This window comes from Phacochoerus africanus, chromosome X (assembly GCF_016906955.1).
Source record: "Phacochoerus africanus isolate WHEZ1 chromosome X, ROS_Pafr_v1, whole genome shotgun sequence".
NCBI lineage: Eukaryota > Metazoa > Chordata > Mammalia > Artiodactyla > Suidae > Phacochoerus > Phacochoerus africanus.
In genome coordinates, this window is record NC_062560.1 from 86,435,066 (window position 1) to 86,456,902 (window position 21,837).

Below are 21,837 nucleotides of genomic sequence, written 5' to 3' on the forward strand. Positions count from 1 at the left end.
GAACCACCTGAGCTCTACCTAGAAACCCAGAGCCTTATTTCTGAGATAAGTTATTTGGCATCTGGATTATTTATGTCTCAAAATTAAATGGTGGGTGAGTTCCCGTCATGGCTCAGTGGTTAACAAACCCGACTAGTAACCATGAGGTTGTGGGTTCGATCCCTGTCCTCTCTCAGTGGTTTAAGGATCTGGCATTGCCATGAGCTGTGGTGTAGGTCACAGACATGGCCTGGATCTGGCATTGCCGTGGCCATGGCATAGGCCAGTGGCTACAGCTCTGATTTGACCCCTAGCCTGGAACCACCATATGCCATAGGTGAGGCCCTTAAAAAAAAGAAAGAAAGAAAATTAAATGGTGGGAGTAGGAGTGAAGGAAAAGGCCATACCTCCTAGAGAAAGAGAAGGATCCAGAAAGAAATGGCACAGGATATCTTCTCTTCCCGTGCACTCTTCTCTCCTTCCTGCAGCTGCAGAGGTGGGGGGAGGGGCCACAAAGGTAAAGGGGTGATCACCTTGGTACTTTAGATAAAGAAAGAAAAGTGGTGGCACTTTTAAGATAGGCACTGATTCTCTTCCTAGATACCAAACACAAAGGTCAATGGATCAGAACTCAGCTATCAGGTAGCGATGTAGGGACAGGGAAACTGTCTTCGAGCCAGCACAGGATGGTTAGGGAACGGCATTTGTCACTTTGGTTTCTATCCTTGAAGCCATGTGAAAAGCAACAAGAGTAAGTCAGGACATCAGAGACAAAAGCATCAATAGAACTAACCGATGCAAACGCTTGACAAGGGAGAAAGCTTTATTGAAACACACATACATTTCATGGGGTGGAGAACAAAGGAGGAGCAGGTGACAGTTCATGATCCCAAGTTATGCCTTCCATTTCAGTATCAATCCACACGAGATAAACCTTTTAAAAAACACTCTTCCATTCACTTCAAACGTACAACAGAAACCGCAGGCTTCAATCCGGTGTAGGCTTACATACAGGAGAGTCCGCTAGCAGCCGACTCTACTGAAAGGGATTTCTTCTCTAGTACAGGCTCCTTTCACAAATGACTTTGTGTAGATACAACTGTGAGACTAAAAAGGTCAGTTTGCAATAGTGAGTTTCAGAAAATGAACCTTAGCTCGCTAGACCCTTCTTAGCAAAGTTTCAACCTATCACACCCAGGTTATATTGAGGTCAAGTTCAGGAAACTATAGAAAAAATGGGAACTGAAATCACTTCAAGAAAGGAGTCAGAAAAACTGGGAGATGCTCTGAACATGTTGTTTGGGACACTAACAGTGCTCAACCCGGAGAATCCCTGGACTGGTTTTAGACCATACGTGCCTACACAATAGCATACAGACCATATTATCGATAATATTCTGTGTGGTAACACAAGGTAGACACAGGAGCTAAGAAAGGTGTGATACATGTGAAGATACCTTTCATTAGAGAAGTTAGAAGCTCTCTAACAACTGCTGTATCAATTTAAAATGCAAGGAATTCAACACAGGCTGGGAGACACTTAATCATCGGTCCTCAGGGACCACTGAGAAGCACTCACCGGGCATGCTTGTGACCCCATCCAAAGGCCATTATCTACTTAAAGTGCTTTTCTAAAGTGGATCCCTTGTAAGGGTCCCCCAAGAGTCTAATGAAGGTGCCCAGAATTGGAAGCAACCTAGACATTTTCTTAGCATTTCCAGGAAAACCATTAGATTCAAGCAAGGTGGAAACTGCTATGAACAAGGAGTTAAAAGACGACTTCCAGAAATGTGTCAAGGTAGAAGTGGAGTTAAAGGCATAAATTGGAGAGAAAAGAACGGACCTACTCACCTCTCTGCCACCTTCTTCTGTCTTTAGTAGCCCATCCCTGCTTCCTGGAGCCTTGGCCTCAGACCAGGCACACCTTGAAATACAGACCAGTACAAGTGCCAAAGGCAGCCAGGGCTCCCTGAGGAAGGAGGAACAAGGACAGCAAGACAGGTGATAAAAAGGTGTTCTAAAAGATAAGTTAATTGAATCTCATAAAAAGAAAAATGGACTCTGAAAATATATACTAGCTTATGCGCAAATAAAAAAATTTTGAAGAGACCCTTATTCTTGAGCCTGCTTTAAAAAGGGGAAGAAGTCTACATCACTCTAGCATAATGAGAGTTGTCGAAATACACGTTTATACACACACATACATAACATACACACACACATTAAATTAGAAGTCTTTGCTCTTGGTTTCTTCGCTTCCTCTGACTTGCCCTGGACAGGGCTGGGCCTGCAGTGAAGGACAGGGGCTCACAAGCCCAGCTTCTGCTTGGCCATTGAGGCACGGAGGTGTAGAGTCCCTTCTGCCCAAGACCCTGGGTACTGTCGCATCTTCTGCCACAGGCTCACTTCTTCCCCAGTCGAGTCCATCCAGTCCACCACTTCCCCATTACTGATTCCTGAGGAGAAACATCAGAGGAAGCTCAACAGGGATCCCACTCCTCAGCCAAATGGAAAAGATGGGTTGCTACAAAGATGGACTGATGGGGAGAGCACTTTGGGGATGCTCCCTGTTGACTCTGCATGGCCATTTCTGTGCTCCTGAGACTCTATCAAGAGACTTCGAGTTGATAAAGTGGGTCTCTAAATAGCACATGGTAGTTCAAGACCCCTTATTCTGAGGCTGTTACAGCTACAGCTCTTCTGTTACTGCCAGTTTGACTTATAATGTAAGGGAAAGAGAGGGAAGGGGAGGGGAGGGGAGGGGAGGGGGAAGTGAGGAGAGAAGGGGAAAGGGGGAAGGGAAAGGAGGGGAGGGGGAGGAGAGGGAAAGGAGAAGGGGAGGAGGGGAGGGAGGAGAGGAGGAAGGGAAGGAAGGAAGGGAGCTGAACGACTTTTTTTTCTAGCTGTAGAATCCAGGCTTGAAGTTTAGACAATATGGGATCATATGTGGCCTCATTTTTATTCTCTTACATGTTCATTTCATTCAACAAACATTTACTGAGTGCCTACTGTGTTCGAAGTACCCTTCCAGGAGATGGAAATACAGTGGTGAACAAAGCAGAAAAAGTCCTCCCTGAAGGCAGCTCACATTTGAATAGAGAAGACAGAAAATACAAAAGTAAATCCACAGGAAAAAAAAAAAAGTAAATCCACAGGAGTATTTCAGATAGTGAGGTAAGTGTCATGAAGCAAATAACCAGGATGATTTGTAGTGCCTAGGTCAGGGCCTCCCTTAGATGAACCAGTCTGAGGGTCCCTCTGCAAAGGAGACATTTGAGTCAAATGCTAAGGAATGAGAAGGAGCCAGCCATTCCAGGCAGAGGGAACACTAATTGTGAAGAAGCTTGGTACATTTGAAGAGCAGAAAGCAATCATGGTGTTTGAAGCACAGTGAGCAAGCAAGAGAATGTTACAGGATGGATCAGGTAACAAAGGGTCCAGATTACACAGGGGCCTGTGGGCATGATGAGAAATTTGGATTGTCTTCTAAGCACAAGAGGCGACCCTGAAGGGTTTTAAGCAGGAGACTGACATTAACTGGCTTACATTTGTAAGCACATCATTCTAGATGATTTGTGTTAAATGCTTTATGTGAATTATTAATATACAAGCAATATTTCCAGCCACAGGAATGTAGAGACTATAGAGAGAGAAAAGAAGGTTTAAGACTAAATCTTGGAGTTCCCTGGTTGCCTAGTGGTTAAGGATCTGGCACTGTTACTGCTGTGGTGCAGGTCACAGCTGTGGCATGGGTTGGATTCTTGGCCTGGGAACTTCTACATGACATGGGTGCAGCTAAAAAAAAAAAAAAAAAAAAAGCCTTGAGAAGCACCAATATTTAGAGTTCAGGTGAAGAATAAAGATGCCACAAAGAAAAATGTGGTGTCAGTTGAAGCTAAGCATTTCAAGAAAAAGGGAGTGATCAGCGAAGTTTAATGGCCCAAAAATTCTAGGAAGAGGAAAACAAAATTTTGGCATTGCTCAGTGGCATGGTGGGACAGAAGCTAGATCACAGACTGAAGACTGGACTGAAGACTAAAGAAGAGGTGAGAACATGGAGACAACTCTTCTTAAGAAATCAGAAGTGAGGGACAGGGTCAAGGGAAGGTTTGTTTCTATTTCTTAAGATGGGAAATACCAGAGCATATCTGCTTTCACCTCCAGGAGGGAGGTAGAGAGAATGAAACTGATCAGACAGGAGAGAGAGGAGATTCCAGAAGCGAGGTCATTGAGAAGGTGATGGTGTGATCCAGAAGGCTTAGAAAGAGCGTAACCTTTGCTAGGACCTTTCTTTCACTGTCACAGGATAGAAGGTAGAAGTCAGAGGTACAGCTCCAGGTAGGTTCTTAGATGTTTTTGGTGGGATGATGATGGAGTTCCTGGCAGTCAGGGTCCTGTTTATCTGTACACATGACCAGTGCATGACCTCAGCCTCCCCCTAGCCCTGTACAGCAAATACTGGTTGAACTCAGTAAATACAGGTTGAACGTTAACTGCCGGAAAGAAGACAACTCTTGACGCAGCAGAGCTGTGTAGGGAGGGGGATGGGTCTCTTCAGAGTGAACTACCCAGGAAGCCTTGAGGAGAGTGAGGGTCGGGGGAGAGGCTCTCACCAGTGCCAACACCCAGCCTGACCCCTCCCAGGAAGTCATTGCTGGCCAGGGGCTCCCGGTCCCACACAGTCAGTTCCAGGCACATGTGTTGGAGATCTTCCAGCCTCACACCATTGTAGACAAATGTATGGTTGTAGTGGGGATTCAGGGTCTTCTTCATCACGGGAGTCTTACGCTTATTGGCCTTGTTCCTCATAGGAAGGAGGTATCTGGCAGAGGGCGGGGAGGAATCAACAGCCTATTCGAAGCGGGTGATATCTATCTAAATTCCCTTCTCCCCTACCCTAGACCTAGCCTAGGAAGCTGAGTCAATGCTCAGATCCGAGGACACACACTCCCTCCTTTGAATCTGCTGAAGCAGAGCTCCCAGTACCTCCACTAGATCATTCACCTGATTCACTTCCTTTAACCTGAAGAGAAAATTAATACAATATTGTTAGGGAGCTATTGTCTATACGCCACCAAAAATGGGTTTAAAATACTCGATTCCGTTTCCATTGGGTGAGGTCTCCTTTAATAAAACCAATAGAAATAACCGTAGGCATAGCTAAACATGATGTGCTAGAGAACTTAAGTCAGTGGGGTGAGCTGTCACTTGGGGAAAGCTGGCACTGCTTAAATATTGTGGGGAACAAAATCCTGAATCCCCAGGTCTTGCCAGTCAGGGACACAGATTTTTATTCAGGATCAATTAAGAGTGTAAGTCTGTAATAAAGGGAAAGTCAGACCTAACTGTCTCCTCTCCTGTCTGGAAATCACCCCTACAGCCCAGTCCAAACTGAGCTCAGACCAGTTGCAAACGTGGTAGTGGGGGTTGGGCCATTACCTAATTTCAGGAACAAAGTTGGCTGCTAGAGGTGGCAGGACACACGGGGATAATATCCACAGAGGAAGGTTAAATTGGGTTCCTCTCTTAGCTCTCTGGTCCTGAAACTGGTTAGTTTGGTGCTGGTCCAGGGACTCACCCCTTCACAAAGCTGTCTGACGTCCCTCCTGATTTGGCAGCCATCAGGTTCTTGGCTTCTTTGATCCACACCTGGAGCTCGCCGCCTTCCCCAACTTTACCTGGAAGGGATGTCAGCCATAGCAAGTGAGCCCCAACACCCCCAGATTTCTTTTGAGCTTTATCTACATAGTAGTTCCTCTCCTTGCCCCTGAAGACAGCAAACTCCATGATAATTGAACCACATCTGCCTTCGATTCTCAGAACCTAGCACAGTGCCTGACAGTGAGCAATAGGCACTCAATTCATAATAACAATAGCAATAAAGGCTTATTGAAAGCTGGCTACATGCCAAATTCTACATAAAGCATTTGTTCCTCAAAACAATCCTATGAGATATACACTATTACTGTCCTCGTTTTATCCATGAGAATATTGAGGCATAGAGAAAGTTGCCCAATATTTGTTGAATGATTGGAAAGGGGAACTCCTCCACTTGTATCCTGGATCCCATCCCCATGTCAACAAGACTTATCATGATTTCAATGATTTCAATCCCCACTTCCCATTTTTAATATCTCATTCTCTACTGATCCCATCTCCTCAGTCTAAACATATGTGAATCTCACTTCCTCTTTTAAAAAAGTCCTTTTAAAAGAAAATCTCCCTTTAACCTTATCTCCATTTCAAGCTCTCTTCCATGGCTCTCCTCTCTATCACCATCAGTTATCCTGGAAAAAAGTCCTCACTCATTGCCTCTACTCCTTTGCCCCATTCACTCAGCCTAGTTTCTACTGAAATCTGGCTTCTGCTTCCACTAATCCACTGAAAATGCCAACTAATGCCAATGAGCTGTGTCTTTTCATTGGGCTGACATCCCAGTGGTATTTCAATTCTGTTGACAACCCCCACTCCCTTCCTCAAGCTCTCTCCTGCATTGTTCTCCCATGATAACCCTCTACTGCCCTGGCTTCTTTTCCCTTCTTCATTCTTTAAAATGTTCCCTATGGTTCTATCCTGTCTCTCTTCTCTAGTCATTCTGCACACCCTTCCTGGGGACCTCATTGATTTCCCCAAATCCTCTAGATCAGACCTTGCTGCAGGTAACTTTTTAAGAACTTTGGCTCCCCGTGGTCACTGCATCAAGTTCAACTCCTTACCATTATATTCATGGCCCTGTTCAGCCAGGCTCCAGGCTCATCAATAATTGTAGCACCACCCCCACATCTGCATACCATAACTCCAGCCCCACTCAACTAAGAAGTTCACTGCCTCACACTCACATATAACCCCACATTTACCAGGCCTTTTTCAAACCTTCTCCCACACTATCTCCTCTTCCAGAAATGCTCTCCTCACCCCATCCTCTTTTCTGCCTGGTAAAGTCTTAAGTCCAGTATCATTATTACTTCCTCTTTAACTCTTCCAAATATAACCAGACAGAACTCATCACTGCCATCTTAGCATATGATTGTCTTTCTTTCCAAGGGGCAGAAAATATCATGTCTTATTCACCTCCATATCCACAGTCACTAGCACCGTGCCTGGTGTGTAGATTTACTCTTCCTCAGCCTTCCACTTCCTGCCCCTTATACTTATATACCACCCCTTCCAACCACCCCGTCTCAGTTCCAAAGTTTCTGTTCTGTTCTGACCTCTTAGTAGCTTGCCAGAGCTGGACCAAGACTGAGTTAATGGCCTCAAAACAACAACAACAACAACAACAACGAGTTCCCACCATGGCACAGCGGGTTAAGAATCCGACTGCAGTGGCTAAGGTTGCTGCAGAGGTATGGGTTCTATCTCCGACCTGGCACAGTGGGTTAAAGGATCCAGCATTGCTATGGCTGCAGTGTAGGTTGGAGCTGTGGCTCGGACTCAGTCCCTGGCCCGGGAACTTTCATATGCCACAGGTGCAGCCATAAAATTTTAAAAAGTAAAAACAAAATAAAAAGCAAAACAAAAAAAAAATATTCCAACTTTAAGGCCTTCCCTTCTGGTTGAAAAACAGAAATGTCTTACTGAGTAAAGAAATCTTCCCTAGAAGATGATCTAGTGCACTTTGCAATCTGGTCTCTCCCACAGCGCTAGTCGCTAGCCACCACCACATCACACAGATCTTGTCCAGAAAACTAAGAACTAAATCCAGGGCCCCAAAGAAAACTCACTCTTTTTCCGGTCACTTCCAACAGGGAGCTTGGAGGCTGGGATGTATTTCAATGAAACCACCAACTCGCCTTTGTGTGATGGCAAGCCAGTTGAGGCCTCAGCACTGACCTGAAACACAGAAATCCAACAGGTCAAGACTTGTTGAGACCTCTTGCTGAGGAGATTCTAAAACTACCCCCCAAAACAGCTTCATAGCATAAAAGCACCCTCCTCCTTATGAATATCTGCCAGGATCACTAGGCCACGGCAGCCACAGATTCTAAGGCAGTTTCTTCAAAAGGAGCTGCAGAAGAACTAACAAAGAGTCTTCCGCAATGCCCACTATTTTGCTATTTAGGGGATATAGTTACTAGATCCCAAATACCCTCAAAGGCCTTCCAGTAAGGCTGTCCATACAAACTCACAGGGGACTGACATTATGATGAAGAATCTTACTACCAACATTGTTAGTAATAGCTGCAAAGTGGGAACAACTGAAAAGTCAGTCAATGCAGGAAAGGTTAAATGAGTGATTTTAATATCCTCATATAGCATGTGGCATGCAATCATCAAAAAGGATGCAGTGAACCTCTATTTGCTGACATGGAAAGATATCCAAGATGTACTGTTAAGTCAACAAAGCAAGATGCAGAAAAAGTATCCCACTCATATTAATATATTCATATCTGTACATGTGAATATATATGCATATAAATAACAATTATTATCAATATTATTTCATATAGAATTGTGTGCCAAGTAATGTTGTCAATACTTTAAGTATATCATTTTGTTTAATCTTAAAGATAGTCCCCATGAGTACTACTATCCCCATTTTACAGATTATGGAACAGAGAAGTTGAGTAACGTGCCAAGGTCACACAGCAATTGACAGAGCCAGGATTCGAATTCAGACAGACTGGTTCCAGACTCCAAGCTTTTAACCACTATATGACATTATATAGAAAAACCCAGAAGGATACAGACAAACTTAACACTTGTATCTCCTAAGGTGGGAAGTAGGATGGAGAAATGAAAAAGGACCTTTGCTTTTTACTCTGTGTATATCTAAAGTTTTTTTTTTTTTTTTGCTTTTTAGGGCCACATCCGCGGCATATGGCATTCCCAGGCTAGGGGTCGAATCAGAGCTACAGCTGTGAGCCACAGCCACAGCCACACCAGATCAGAGCGGAGTCTGTGAGGTACGCCACAGCTCACAGCAATGCCAGATCCTTAACCCATTGAATGAGACCCAGGATCGAACCCACATCCTCACAGATCCTAGTCAGGTTTGTTAACCGCTGAGCCATGAAGGGAACTCCTAAAGTGTGTTTTTAATTAGAATAGCATGTATCACTTTTATGATTTTCAGACATAAAAAGTCCTTTTTTTTTTTTTCCGGCTGCACCCACAGCACGTGAAATTGTCTTGGCCAGGGACCAAACCCGTGCCACAGTAGCAACTCAAGCTGCTGCAGTGACAACGCTGGATCCTAACCCACTGCACCACCAGGGAAATCCAGTTTATGTTACTTCTGATTAATGACTGTCTCTACCACCAGGATCCAAATGCCAGGAGGACAGGAATCAAGCCTTTTTGTTGTTGTTGTTCATCCTAGTATGCCTGACACTTAGCAAAGTACCTGGCACATAGTAGGTGCTTCACAAACACTTCCTGAGTGACTACAAGCATGAGTGGGTGTCTGGGATGAGCAGCAAGTGGCCTTGGGCAGCAGCACTGCTTCACTGTATCGGCCCTGTGTGACTTGCTCCTTATGCTTTGGTACCCAGAGCATAAGTTGGTGCTCTTGCTGATCACAGGTACTCTTTCACTGGCCTGTGTTCACTGGGGCTCCTCTAACCTAGGGCCTCAGTTCTGAACATAGTATGTCAGGAAGACATAATCCCCACTGGTTTGGAAAAAGGCACCACATACCCACAATACATAGAAGTGTAGTATATGGGAGAGATACGAAAAAATTGTGGAGATGGAGGCCAAGAAAAGAAAACTGAATGGGAGCAAACAGATCACTATGGCAGAAAAAAAAGAAAACTCTGAGTCAACAAATGTGGAATGTTTTTAGTTAAAGTAGACATGTAATACTGGAGTGGTCTTTTTGTTGTTTATAAAATGTCTACACAATTTATTAGTCTCCAGATGTGAACTTCAGTGGACTCTTAAAAATTGTTGGAGTTTAGCCTTAGCTGGAAATTGGAGTATTTGTTTCAGTAGCAGATTTTCATCCCGGCTCAAAATAATTGCAATGAACACACAGCTCCATTCTAGTGCACCTTTTTCTTGTGATGTAAGGCATTTTTTATTGGCAGTTTACATGATGTTTTACAGTGACATTTTCAATATAATTTTATCAACTATAGGCCCCTGAGAGAATAACTTACATGCCAAATGCTTAAGAAACTCTAAATTTCCAATAATGTACTATAGTTTGGTAATAACTGCTTTCCCGTTTTTATTAGTACTTAAAGGGACATCTTTAATGTCACTATTTTTGGAGGGCCGTAGCTATCAAAACACTAGATGTACATGTCCTTTGACTCAGCAATTTCACCACCAAAAATTTCTCCTACAGTTACATTCACAAATGAAAGCCAAGATATATTATTACCGCAGAGCTTTGATAGCAGAAAGAAAAAAAAAAGAGGTAAACAATTTTCATGCCATCCGTGGGGGGACTGTAAATCAATTCTAATACAGGCACATGAAGAATACTCTCCAGCAATTAAAATGAGATAAATCTATTAAATGATGGCCTAGAAAAAATGTCCATGGTAAATAACAAATTATTAAATAAAAAAATCAAGGAGTTCCTATAGTGGCTCAGTGGTTAACGAATCCGACTAGGAACCATGAGGTTGCAGGTTCGGTCCCTGGCCTCGCTCAGTGGGTTAAGGATCTGACATTGCTGTGAGCTGTGGTATAGGTTGCAGACGCAGCTCCAATCTGGCACTGCTGTGGCTGTGGCATAGGCCAGTGGCTACAGCTCCTTTTCGACCCCTAGCCTGGGAACCTCCATATGCCACAGGTGAGGCCCCAAAGAAGACAGAAAAAAAAATCAAGATCTATATACACAATGAGGTTTACATGAGTCCATTTGTGTAAAAAAGAAAAAATATAAATTCATGTGGGTCTATCTGTGCTGTTTAATATAAAACTTCTATGAAGATATCCAAGTCATGGTTATTTCTAGGGAATTGAATCTGCTTTTCTTTTTATATACTTCTACATTATTTCAAAAAAAATTTTTTTTTGGCCATGCCTGCAACATGTGGAAGTTTTTGGGCCAGGGATCAAACCTGGCCACAGCTACTTGAGCCATGCAGTAACAATGCTGGTCCTTAACCCACTGAGCCACCAGAGAACTCCTGTTATTTTAATTTTGAACCATGTGTGTTAAGAATAAACCCTTTTCTTCTTAATGTTCTTAATAAGCAATATATGTAGACATGGTAAAAAGTTCAAACATTATAAAATGTTATAAAAGGGCATACACATAACTAAATCACCCTCCCGCCTCAGTTTCTCTTTCTAGAGGCAGCCACTACTCCTAGTTCCTTGTCTATTTTCCAAAGGTATTCTATGACCATGTACTGTTTTTAGTATTGAAAATGCTAGTGTAAAAAAGTTTTATAGAAAAACCCTGCCAGGGAACAGTTTTGATAATTAAGGTGTCAAAACTCTGCCTTATTTTTTTTACTTTTTGTCCTTTTAGGGCTGTACCCATGGCATATGGAAGTTCCTGGGCTAGGGATCCAATCAGAGCTGCAGCTGCCAGCCTATGCCACAGCCACAGCAACACAGGATGGATCCAAGGGTGTCTGTGATGTACACAACAGCTTGTGGCAATGCTGGGTCCTTAACCCACTGAGAGAGGCCAGGTGATTGAACCTGCATCCTCATGGATACTAGTCGGGCTCTGAACCCACTGAGCCACAACAGAAACTCCAAACTCTGTTTTAGCAATTTCATCTTAACCAGAATGACAGTAACCTACTAAATGTCCTGTATGTGCCAGGCACTGATTAGTACTTTGTATATGATCCTGCGCAAGAGGAATATTATTATCTCTATTCTTCATCTATTATTTTACAGATGAAGAAATAAGGTTCCCAAAAGTTAGGTGACTTACCTAGCTGGCAAATCCCAGAATCAGGATTCAAATCCAGGTCTGCACTCAGTTCCCAGGCACTATTATGCACATTGCTACACTCTCACCTGAGATGCCAATTCCAAAGTAAAACTGTTCCTGGCTTATGTGACCAAGATTATGGCCATTGGAATTCCATGAATTGCTTTACTTCCCACTTCTTTAGTGAAAAGGATAGCTTGGAAAAGGAGTGCAGATTAGGATAACCAAAAGGTTAGCTTCCAGAAGAGGCATAAGTTAGGATGTTATGGCATGCTCAAACTCTGGAAGATTAGGAGGCAAAGCCTGGCATGCATATGAAAGACTTCAAAGGAAAACCATGACTTCGTCCTTTGCCTGGCCTACGCAGAGATTACTCACACTTGCCATTCCAGTGCATCTGAAATGACTGTTAAACTCAGAACCCCCAGCAGAGTGTGCTAGAACTCCACACAAGGCTACATTTCAAGACTACCAACATGTCCCAGCAGAAGTCAGTGCAGACAATTCTACCTCAGATTCAAACTCTGTAAGGAGTTGTTAAAGTCGACTACCTTGCCATGTAAAGGGAGGCAATGATCCAGTTTCTTATCAAGCATCCAGGAATCCATCTGGACCTCTGCCTCTCCAAGGAAAGTGTTTCTGCCAAAACGACCATGATGCCAAACCGAGAACTGCAAAGTCCTTTGGGACAGGACAGATTCTGGGATCTCATACTGTGAAAGGAAAGAAGCCCAACATGATTAGTTCATGGTAATTCCTCAGGAAAAGACTACTCCAAAATCTGAGCAACCAGACCCAAAGTGAATATCAAATTACTTTAGTCCTTAAGCACTTTGAGGTTCCTCACTCAGAGCTTCCCCTTACCCTATTTCACAAAAAAACCTACCACATTCTGTGGAAGGGTCTAGAATATTCATTTTTTCCTTGAGTGGGCAAGAGAACACCAGAATATTCAAAAAGAACTGCCTGGGAGACTCCTGACCCCAACTGGCTTTTCAGCTTTTCAGAATGAATTTGTGGCCACGTGGAGCTCAACAGCACAGCAATCCAAGAAAGCTAGGTCCGCTTTTGTCTCTTCTCTAGGAGGCCGGAACATGAAGAGATGCCTATAGGATATCTTCATACACAGACACAGCCATGGAAAACTACGTGGACCAGCCAGGTGACAGAGACATAGCTACAGCTCAGCACACAAGACAGAACAAGTTCTACTCTCGGGCTCTAGATACTTACTGTGAGGATCTCATCATAGAGCGGGTTAACGGTGTCCCGCTTGATGCTGGTTTTTCTTTTGCCTTGGCGGGATTTGTCAGGCAGAAGGTAAGTCTTCACATAGCTAGAAACCAAGGAAAACATCAAGTAATTCCCTGTCTTTTCAGAAGCTCACTCTTCACTTCCCTGCTCTCCATATACATACACCATGACAAAATGAAAATGTCACATCAGGCCCTCTCAGACATGTCATTATTGCATCTTCACAATTCTGGTCCCCTTCCCACATCTCCTTTAACCATCCTCAATCCCACCTCCCTGTCCTCCCAGGAAGTGGTGGCCTCGGTTCCAGGGTGCCCAGAGAGATGCCGGGGTCTGAGCCATCATCTCCGAGCACCACACCGGGTCCAGAAGCACTCACGGGTTCGAATGCTTCTTGGCTTCGTCGGCATAGGCCAGCTGCTGGCACTCTTTCACATGAATAACCAGAGTCTGTGTTTGCTGCTCATACTTCAGTGAAAAGTTAACCTTGCCCGTCACAAAGATGTTCCCGAAGTCACCAGCTTCGCTGTAGATGCTCATCATGCTGCCAATGGTACTCTGAGGAGAAAGCACCCACAAACATCTGGCGAAGGTATGCTCCCCCGCCACACTGCTCATATTTTCTCTCAGGAAAAAGCCCCCAGTCACAGAACAAAACAAAAGCCCCTTCAATAAATAAGCCAGTACCACCAACCATCTCATACCCAGAATATAAGAGACAGTGCACACTCCCAACTGCTTAGGGTCATCTATCAGCTCACGGCTCCCCTAGACTCCAAGCTGCTCTTCTTGCCCTCTTCCTACACATTTTATTGTTAATTTTCAACTGCCCCAGAAGGTGTGCAAGGAAGAAAGGTAAGGTGCAGCTGAGTCCAATTTTGGTATATGTTATATATGCTACAATGTTAGCTAGAAGGAGTGAGTTACTAATTAAAACAAGGGGACTTCATTATCTGTGGGTTTCTTTTATCCACCTTATTCCTCTCAAGACCTATAAAGGAAAGTGCCTGTATCAGAACTGGTGGGAGGATCTCAGTAATAATCCACTCTGCAAGCCCACCATTCTCTTCCAGGAACATCCTGTTTCCCCTAAACATTAATCTTCATACTTTAGACAGAAACTAGTCCCCGATTATTTTTAAAAAAATTGTTTTCTTATTATGGCCACACCTGCAGCCTATGGCAGTTCCTGGGCCAGGGGTCAAATCAGAACTGTAGCTGAGATCTACGCCATAGCCATAGCAACACTGGATCCTCGCCACCTCTGCAACTCCGGATCCTTAACCCACAGAGTGAGGCCAGGGATCAAACCCACATCCTCACAGAGATAACATCGGGTCCTTAACCTGCTGAGCCACAATGGGAACTCCTCCTAGGCTCTGATTCTTAAAATGTGCCTTTAACCTCATGATTCTGATTGGTACTGCTATTTCTTAATCATATCCTTATGCCAATTAACCCTTGCCAAGGCCCTTCTCATGGCAGTAACTGCCCTTAAATACAATATTTGGAGCATGCCCTGATGAAGAAATATGAACTTGCTCACTTCCTGGCCTGGGACCTTTTTAGGGGAGAAGTTATGGGTTACTATTGACAAAGCTATGATGAACCTCCCTAGCCCTAACTACCTGATATAAGAATCTCCAGGGCAGAATCTGAGAAAGTCACCTCACTGCATACTAAGCAACTACTGTCCAAATTGAGGAAAAGAACAAACAAATGCATTGTATTTACTTGGAAAGAGTGACTAGAATTTCCCCAGATCCTGACTCTGCACTAGGGAGGTCCTTCCTTCCTTCCCAGTACCCCAACATGTCTATAGCCACAGAACTACTACAACTTACCATGGAGGAGCCACTTCGCATGCTGCTTCTGGCTAGCTTCTGACGATGCAACTTTACCAGGTGGTCAATGTCTTCTTCTTCCTCTTCCTCTTCCTGAAACAACGAATATAGATTCAGAGTTAATAAAAATAAGAAAAAGTTCAGGAATTCCCATTGTGATTCAGTGGAAATGAATCTGATGAGTATCCAGGAGGATGCAGATTTGATCCCTGGCCTCACTTAGTGGGTCAAGGACCTGGCATTGCCATGAGCTATCGTGTAGATCACAAATGCGGCTGGAATCCCGCATTGCTGTGGCTCTGGTGGTGGCGTAGGCCAGCGACTATAGCTCCGATTCGAACCCTAGCCTGGGAACCTCCATATGCTGCAGGTGTGGCCCTAAAAAGACAAAAAAAGAAAAAGAAAAAGTTCAAAGACTAATCTCCTTCCTTGAGTAGGGGCCTTAATTGCTGCTAAGCCCTAAGGTGTCATGTGCCCATATATATACTTATCCTTATGTTTCCCCATTTCATGCTTCCAAACTATATTCCAACCATCCTTCTCAAATTTCAAAATAATATCTTTCTCATGAGGCTGCCCCAACCCAACCATCTCTACATTTTATTAAAAATAAGTATTTATTTGAGCCCCTAATTGTATATCAAGCAATGTGTAGAAAATGAAAGAGACAGTCTGTTTCTTTAAGTAATTCAACAACCAGATTTACTTTAGAAATTTCAGGAAATCAAGATTCATGTTACCTTTTCCTAAAGAATTAAACATATGAATTTAGAGCATCAGGTAGGAAAGTCAACTTTAGGTATATAAAATTTCTTTCTTTTTTTTTTTTCTTTGCTTTCTAGGGCTGTACCCACGACATATGGAGGTTCCCAGGCTAGGGGTCTAATCAGAGCAACAGCTGCCAGCCACAGCCACAGCCACAGCCACAGCCATGCAGGATCCGAGCTGCAGCTGAGGCCTACATCATAGCTCACGGCAACGCTGGATCCTTAGCCCGCTGAGCAAGGCCGGGATCAAACCTGCAACCTCATAGTTACTAGTCAGATTTGTTTCCACTGAGCCAGGACAGGAACTCTGGTATATAAAATTTCATATAGCAAGCAAATGAAATACCAGGGTACTTACCATATCCACACTGAGGCCTGGGACAGATTTGCTTCTGTCTCCTAAGGAGCCACCTTCATGCCCCACATCTTCTGGGCGAAGATCGATCACAGATTTAGTGTATTCTGAGTGGAAAACCAAAAACCAAATCAAAGAAACCTACTCTTCTCCACACCAATAACCCAACAAGTACTCAAGAACTTCAATCTCAAGGCCATGAAGGGCAACCGGCTACCTGAAGGCCTGAGGATTTTTCTGGTGTTCTTCTTGAATATCATTTCACCCTCATCGATAGATACCACATTTTGACCCCCAGGTTGCGTTTCCTAGGAAGGGATAAGGGCAAGGAAACGGAAAAGGACAGTTGAGTAGGTGGGAGGGTGGGAGTAAGGAAGAAGGCTCAGATTTCACTAAACTATGACAAATCTTAAAGATTAATCTTAGGAATTTAATTTATTCCTAGTAAGTAATACAAAACCTATTATTCTCACATGTTTCAACCAAAACCTTAGCAAATGCTCCCAAGGGAACTGGACCTAAAATTTGTTTACTTGAATTCTTGATTTAAATTCTTCTTGAGAAAAGAAGAAAGAAACAGCAACAGAGAGACACAAGACACAGATCAACCAACCAACTAAAACTTACCATTTCTACTTGAAATTTGGGGGCAGCCATCTTCTTCCATTCTGGAAAAAGGCCAGATTTATCCAAAGAGTCTCTCCTGAGGCAGACATAGAAGCTATAATAAAATCACCTCCTCCCCTTCCCCTTCGATCTAGTGACCCAAGCTCTATGGAAGGAGAGACACTGGCTTGAGGTCACTACAGTAACCAAATCCAGAAGGTAAACCTCACATCTGATTTACGCTGAAGGAATGCAGACCATCAGATAAGCAACTTTGCGCAAACACAAACACACTCACACCCCATGCTGCTGCTGGTCCAGGAAGACTCCTCCAAGGTGAAGCAGCCTGTGGAAGTTAGCAAGTTCCAGAACTCTGTGCTCAGAGCCAATAGCAAAAGTGCTACTGGAAAACTTGTTGGCAACGTTGAAGAAAATACTTCATTCACCTTGCTGAGGACAGAACCAACAACACTGAAGGCAGCGGATCCCCACACCCTGGTGCTAGAGAAATGACAGGTCAAGGATTTCTCTTGTGACCTGTGGCACAGCAGGTTAAGGATCCAGGATTGTCACTGCAGCAGCCCAGGTTGTCACTGTGGAGAGGGTTCAATCCCTGGCCCAGGAACTTGCACATGCTGTGGGCACAGCCAAAACAAAACAAAAAAAAAACAAAAAGCAAAACAAACAAAAAAACTACGAAACTTTTGGAGTTCCCATGTGGCACAGCAGATTAAGAATCCAGCATTGTCACTGTTGTGACACCCGTGGTGTGGGTTCAATCCCTGGCTCCAGAACTTCCACATGCTGAAGTGCATGTGTATGTGTGTGTGTGTTGGGGGATGGAAGCAGCTCGGCTGAGTGGAGGGGCAGAGACTGGGGGCATCTCACCTGGACATGCTATCCGAGTCAGCTGTGTAGCTATCCAGACTCTCACTCTCAGCCTCCAGTGCGCTCTTTCCACTTTTCAGCTTGGGCACATCAAATGGCACACTAGAAGAAAAACCAAGAGCCAGCCCATAAAGGAAGTGGGTTCTCCTGCCAGAATCCAGGCTTCCTTCCAGCTCTTTCACAATGGTAGCTTAAATGATCTTTCTAAGAGCTGAATATATATATATATATATATATATATATATATATATATATATATATTTTTTTTTTTTTTTTTTTTGGCCATGCCCATGGCATGTGGAAGTTCTGGGGCCAAGGGTCAAACTTGTGCCACAGCTGTGACCAGAACCACTGCAGAGACAACACTGGATACTTTACCTGCTGTGCCACAAGAGAACTCTTGAATATACTTTGAAAACTGCTCAGCAGTTCTCCATCGCTCTTGGGAATGAGTTCAAACTCCGTAGCATGGCAAGACGATCCTTATGATTTGACCCTTGTTCAACTCCTCAGTCATCCTCCACTTCTCCTTATACTTTATGTTACACAATGATGTAGCTCTTTTGGTTCCCTGAATATGCCAAACCTCTTCCTTTTCCCTCTTTTCTCTGCCTGGGATGATCTTTACACAATGGCCATTTTTCTTCATCTAGCTAAATCTACTCCCTCTTCTGCTCTTTCTCGTCCATTCCTCCAGATCTCTCTGGCCATGCCACCACCACAAGTATAGATTTCTAACCTTCCTATAGGCTCCTAAAGCACCCTGATGTCTTGGTAGCAGTCATCATATGCATAATTATTTATGTCTTTTATACGAATTATTTAATTTGTTCAATAATTTAAACAAATCATTTGTTTAAAGTCTTTCTCCTTGATTAGACTAAGTAAGATCCGGGAAATCAATGGCCACATATTTTGTTCACTGCTGCATTCCCAATGCCTAGAAGAGAAATTAGCATAGAGTGGGCACTCAATTGTGTGTTGACTGAATTCTTAACTAAATGCCCTCAGTGGGGCTTAAAGTATACATATACATATAGAGAGAGTGTATGCCTTTAAAATATTATTCACAATGCCGGAATTCTTTTTCTGCTTAATGAAGGATGAACCTGGGTGTTAAAAACAGCAGTTCTCATCTCTAAAGGGAAGATCACTATTCCTGGACACTTACCTCAAGAATCTGTGAGAATAAGGGGAAAAAAATCATTCTTCCTCAAGTATCTCAAGAAAATTCACTTGGCTGCCAGGCTACCACACTCTCCTGGTCCTCTGACCTCACTGGCTGCTCCTTTTCAATCTCATTTGCTGGTCTCTCCTCATCTCTAAGACTTCTAATCTTTGGATTAGGACCACAGTTATTCCTTGGAATGCTTCTCTTTACTAATTAGAATTATCCTTAAATGATCTCATCTAGTCTCATGGCTTTGAATATGCTACATAGGGAGTTCCTGTTGCGGCACAGTGGAAACAAATACAACTAGTATCCATGAGAACTTGGGTTTGATCCTCAGCCTTGCTCAGTGGGTTAAGGATCCAGCATTTCCATGAGCCATGGTGTACGTCACAGATGCGGCCCAGATCCCATGTTGCTGTGGTCATGGCATAGGCCAGCAGCTGTAGCTCTGATTTGACCCCTAGCCTGGGAGCGTCCATATGCCGTGGTGTGGCCCTAAAAAGCAAAAAACTAATTAATTAAAAATAAACAAATATGCTTTATAAACTAACAATTCCCAAATTTATCTCTTACTCAAATACCAGACTTCTACTTCCAGTAGCCTACATAACATCTCTGCTGGGATGTTCCAAACATAGCAAGTCCAACACTAAAGCACTAATCCTTCCCCAAACCTGATCTTCCTTCAATATCACCAAATGGCAACTCCCTCCTTTCATTTTTCAGGTCACAAATCTTAAGAAATATCCTTGGGTCCCCTCATTCTCTCAAAATACAAATACAATCTGTTAGCAAATCCTCTTGACTTTACCTTCAATGGATATCTAGAAAATAACAAGCCCTCACTCACTCCACTGCAACTGCTCAAGTCCAAACCACCATCACCTAGCTCTTGGATGGCTGCAACAGTCTCCGAACTGAACTCTGCCCTTGTCCCCATACAATCTATCCTCAACAGAGCAGCCAAAATGAGCTTTTAAAATATAAATCAGGGAGTTCCCGTCGTGGCGCAGTGGTTAACGAATCCGACTAGGAACCATGAGGTTGCAGGTTCGGTCCCTGCCCTTGTTCAGTGGGTTAACGATCCGGCGTTGCCGTGAGCTGTGGTGTAGGTTGCAGAAGCGGCTCGGATCCTGCGTTGCTGTGGCTCTGGTGTAGGCCGGTGGCTACAGCTCCGATTTGACCCCTAGCCTGGGAACCTCCATATGCCGCTGGAGCGGCCCAAGAAATAGCAACAACAACAACAACAACAACAAAAAGACAACAAAAATATATATATATATATAAATCAGGAGTTCCTGTTGTGGCTCAGCAGGTTACAAACCCGACTAGTATCCATAAGGATGTGGGTTCAATCCCTGGCCTCGCTCAGTGGGTTAAGGATCCAGAGTTGCTGTGAACTGTGGTATAGGTCACAGATGCAGCTCAGATCCTGCGTTGCTGTGGCTGTGGTGTAGGCCAGCAGCTACAGCTCGGGATTCAACTCCTAGCCTGGAAACCTCCATATGTTGTGGCCACAGGTATGGCCCTAAAAAGCAAAATAAATAAATAAACAAAGTCTAATGCTGCAGAAAGATCCACTTTCTTTAAATATATATATATATATGTATATATATGTAAATATACATATATATATAAATCAAATACATCATTACCACATGACCCAGCAATTCCACTCCTCAGTATCTATCCAAGAGAACTGAAAACATGTGTCCACACAAAAGCTTGTGTCCCATCCCAGTGTTCAGCATTATTCACAATAGCCAACAAGCAGAAACAGTCCAAATGTTCATTCGTCAACAGGATGAATGAATAAAGGAAATGTGGTACAGCTATACAATGAAATATTGATGGTAAAAATTATTGAATAAAGTTCTGACACATGCTATAACATGGATGAACCTTGAAAATATTATGCTAGGTGAAATAAGCCAGATACAAATGGCCATATTCTGTATGCTGCCATTCATATGAAATGTCTAGGATAGGAATATCCAAAGAGACAAGAAAGTAGATTAGTGTCTGGGGGAAATAGGGAATGACTGCATAATAGGTGTGGGGTTTCTTTTTGGAGTGATGAAAATGTTCTGAAATTAGGAGTTCCTGTGTGGCTCAGCAGGTGAGGGATCTGACATCATCACTGCTGTGGCACAGGTTCAATCCCTGGCCTGGGAACTTCCATGTGTCACAGGCACAGCCCACCAGAAATGTTCTGAAATTACACAGTGGGGATGGCTGCATAACATTCTGAAAGTACTAAAAGCCACTGAATTGTATACTTTGTTAAAAATGATTAATCTTATGTTGAATGAATTTTACCCCAATTTAACAAAAGAAAAAATAATACCATGTCACTCAGAGCCCTCCTCATAGAAGACTCCTTACAAGTGCCAACAAAATCTTACCTGATCTGCTTCTCACCCCATCTCTGTCTTCATCCCCTACCCTCCCCCCTCTCTCACCATTCACAAATGACTCAGACATGCCAAACACAAACTCATGTTAGGGTCTCTACACCTGCTGCTTTCTCTGCCTAGAAAGTAATCCTTTCTCCCAGACACTCTCAGGGTTTCTGCCCTCTTTGCTTCATATCTTTTCTCGAATGCCATCTTATTGTTAAGGCTTTCCCTTCACTGGCCTAAAAGAAAACATCCTATATATACACAGGCTTTCCTGGCACATCCTTTTTTCAGTCTACTTCATTTTCCTCCAAAGAACTCATCAACACCTCATGTACGACATATTTACTTGATTTGTCATTTATTGTCTGTGTCCTCACTCTCAAATTTAAGTTCCTCAAAGCAAAGGATTTTGTCATCTTCACCTGTGCCTAAAACAGTGCTCAGCAAATAGTAGGCATTTGTAGATATTTGTTAAACAAATGAACAAACTAATAAGAAATGAACAAAGAGTGAAGTAACCAAAATATGTACTGTCTTAGGCAGTAGAGAGTCAACTCTCCAAGTTATCTTAACGTGATATTTAAGAAAGCTCTATGAAAACAGACACCCAGGGTTGAAATCCTAGGGCATGCCAGAAGTGAAACAGCGGCCATTTCTTGAAAGATGTATTAGCTTTCAAGTTCAAAACACAGCAAGGAGATTGATTTCATCTTTAAC

At 43.3% G+C, this 21,837-nt stretch overlaps 1 protein-coding gene across 1 annotated transcript in view; it reads right to left on the reverse strand.

Moving 5' to 3' along the window:
- Positions 1-784: 784 nt before the first annotated feature.
- The window catches only part of SYTL4 (synaptotagmin like 4), a 69,703-nt gene continuing 48,650 nt past the window's right edge, over positions 785-21,837 (reverse strand). Inside the window, exons 6-17 of the mRNA XM_047765167.1 lie at positions 17,545-17,646; positions 16,678-16,753; positions 16,268-16,358; positions 16,054-16,157; positions 14,929-15,021; positions 13,464-13,642; positions 13,064-13,166; positions 12,382-12,543; positions 7,704-7,812; positions 5,558-5,657; positions 4,593-4,801; positions 785-2,435 (exon numbers count right to left, since the gene is read on the reverse strand). Coding sequence (XP_047621123.1) covers positions 2,287-2,435; positions 4,593-4,801; positions 5,558-5,657; positions 7,704-7,812; positions 12,382-12,543; positions 13,064-13,166; positions 13,464-13,642; positions 14,929-15,021; positions 16,054-16,157; positions 16,268-16,358; positions 16,678-16,753; positions 17,545-17,646 — 1,477 coding nt within the window. The 3' untranslated portion in view covers positions 785-2,286. The remainder of the gene's footprint in view (positions 2,436-4,592; positions 4,802-5,557; positions 5,658-7,703; positions 7,813-12,381; positions 12,544-13,063; positions 13,167-13,463; positions 13,643-14,928; positions 15,022-16,053; positions 16,158-16,267; positions 16,359-16,677; positions 16,754-17,544; positions 17,647-21,837) is intronic.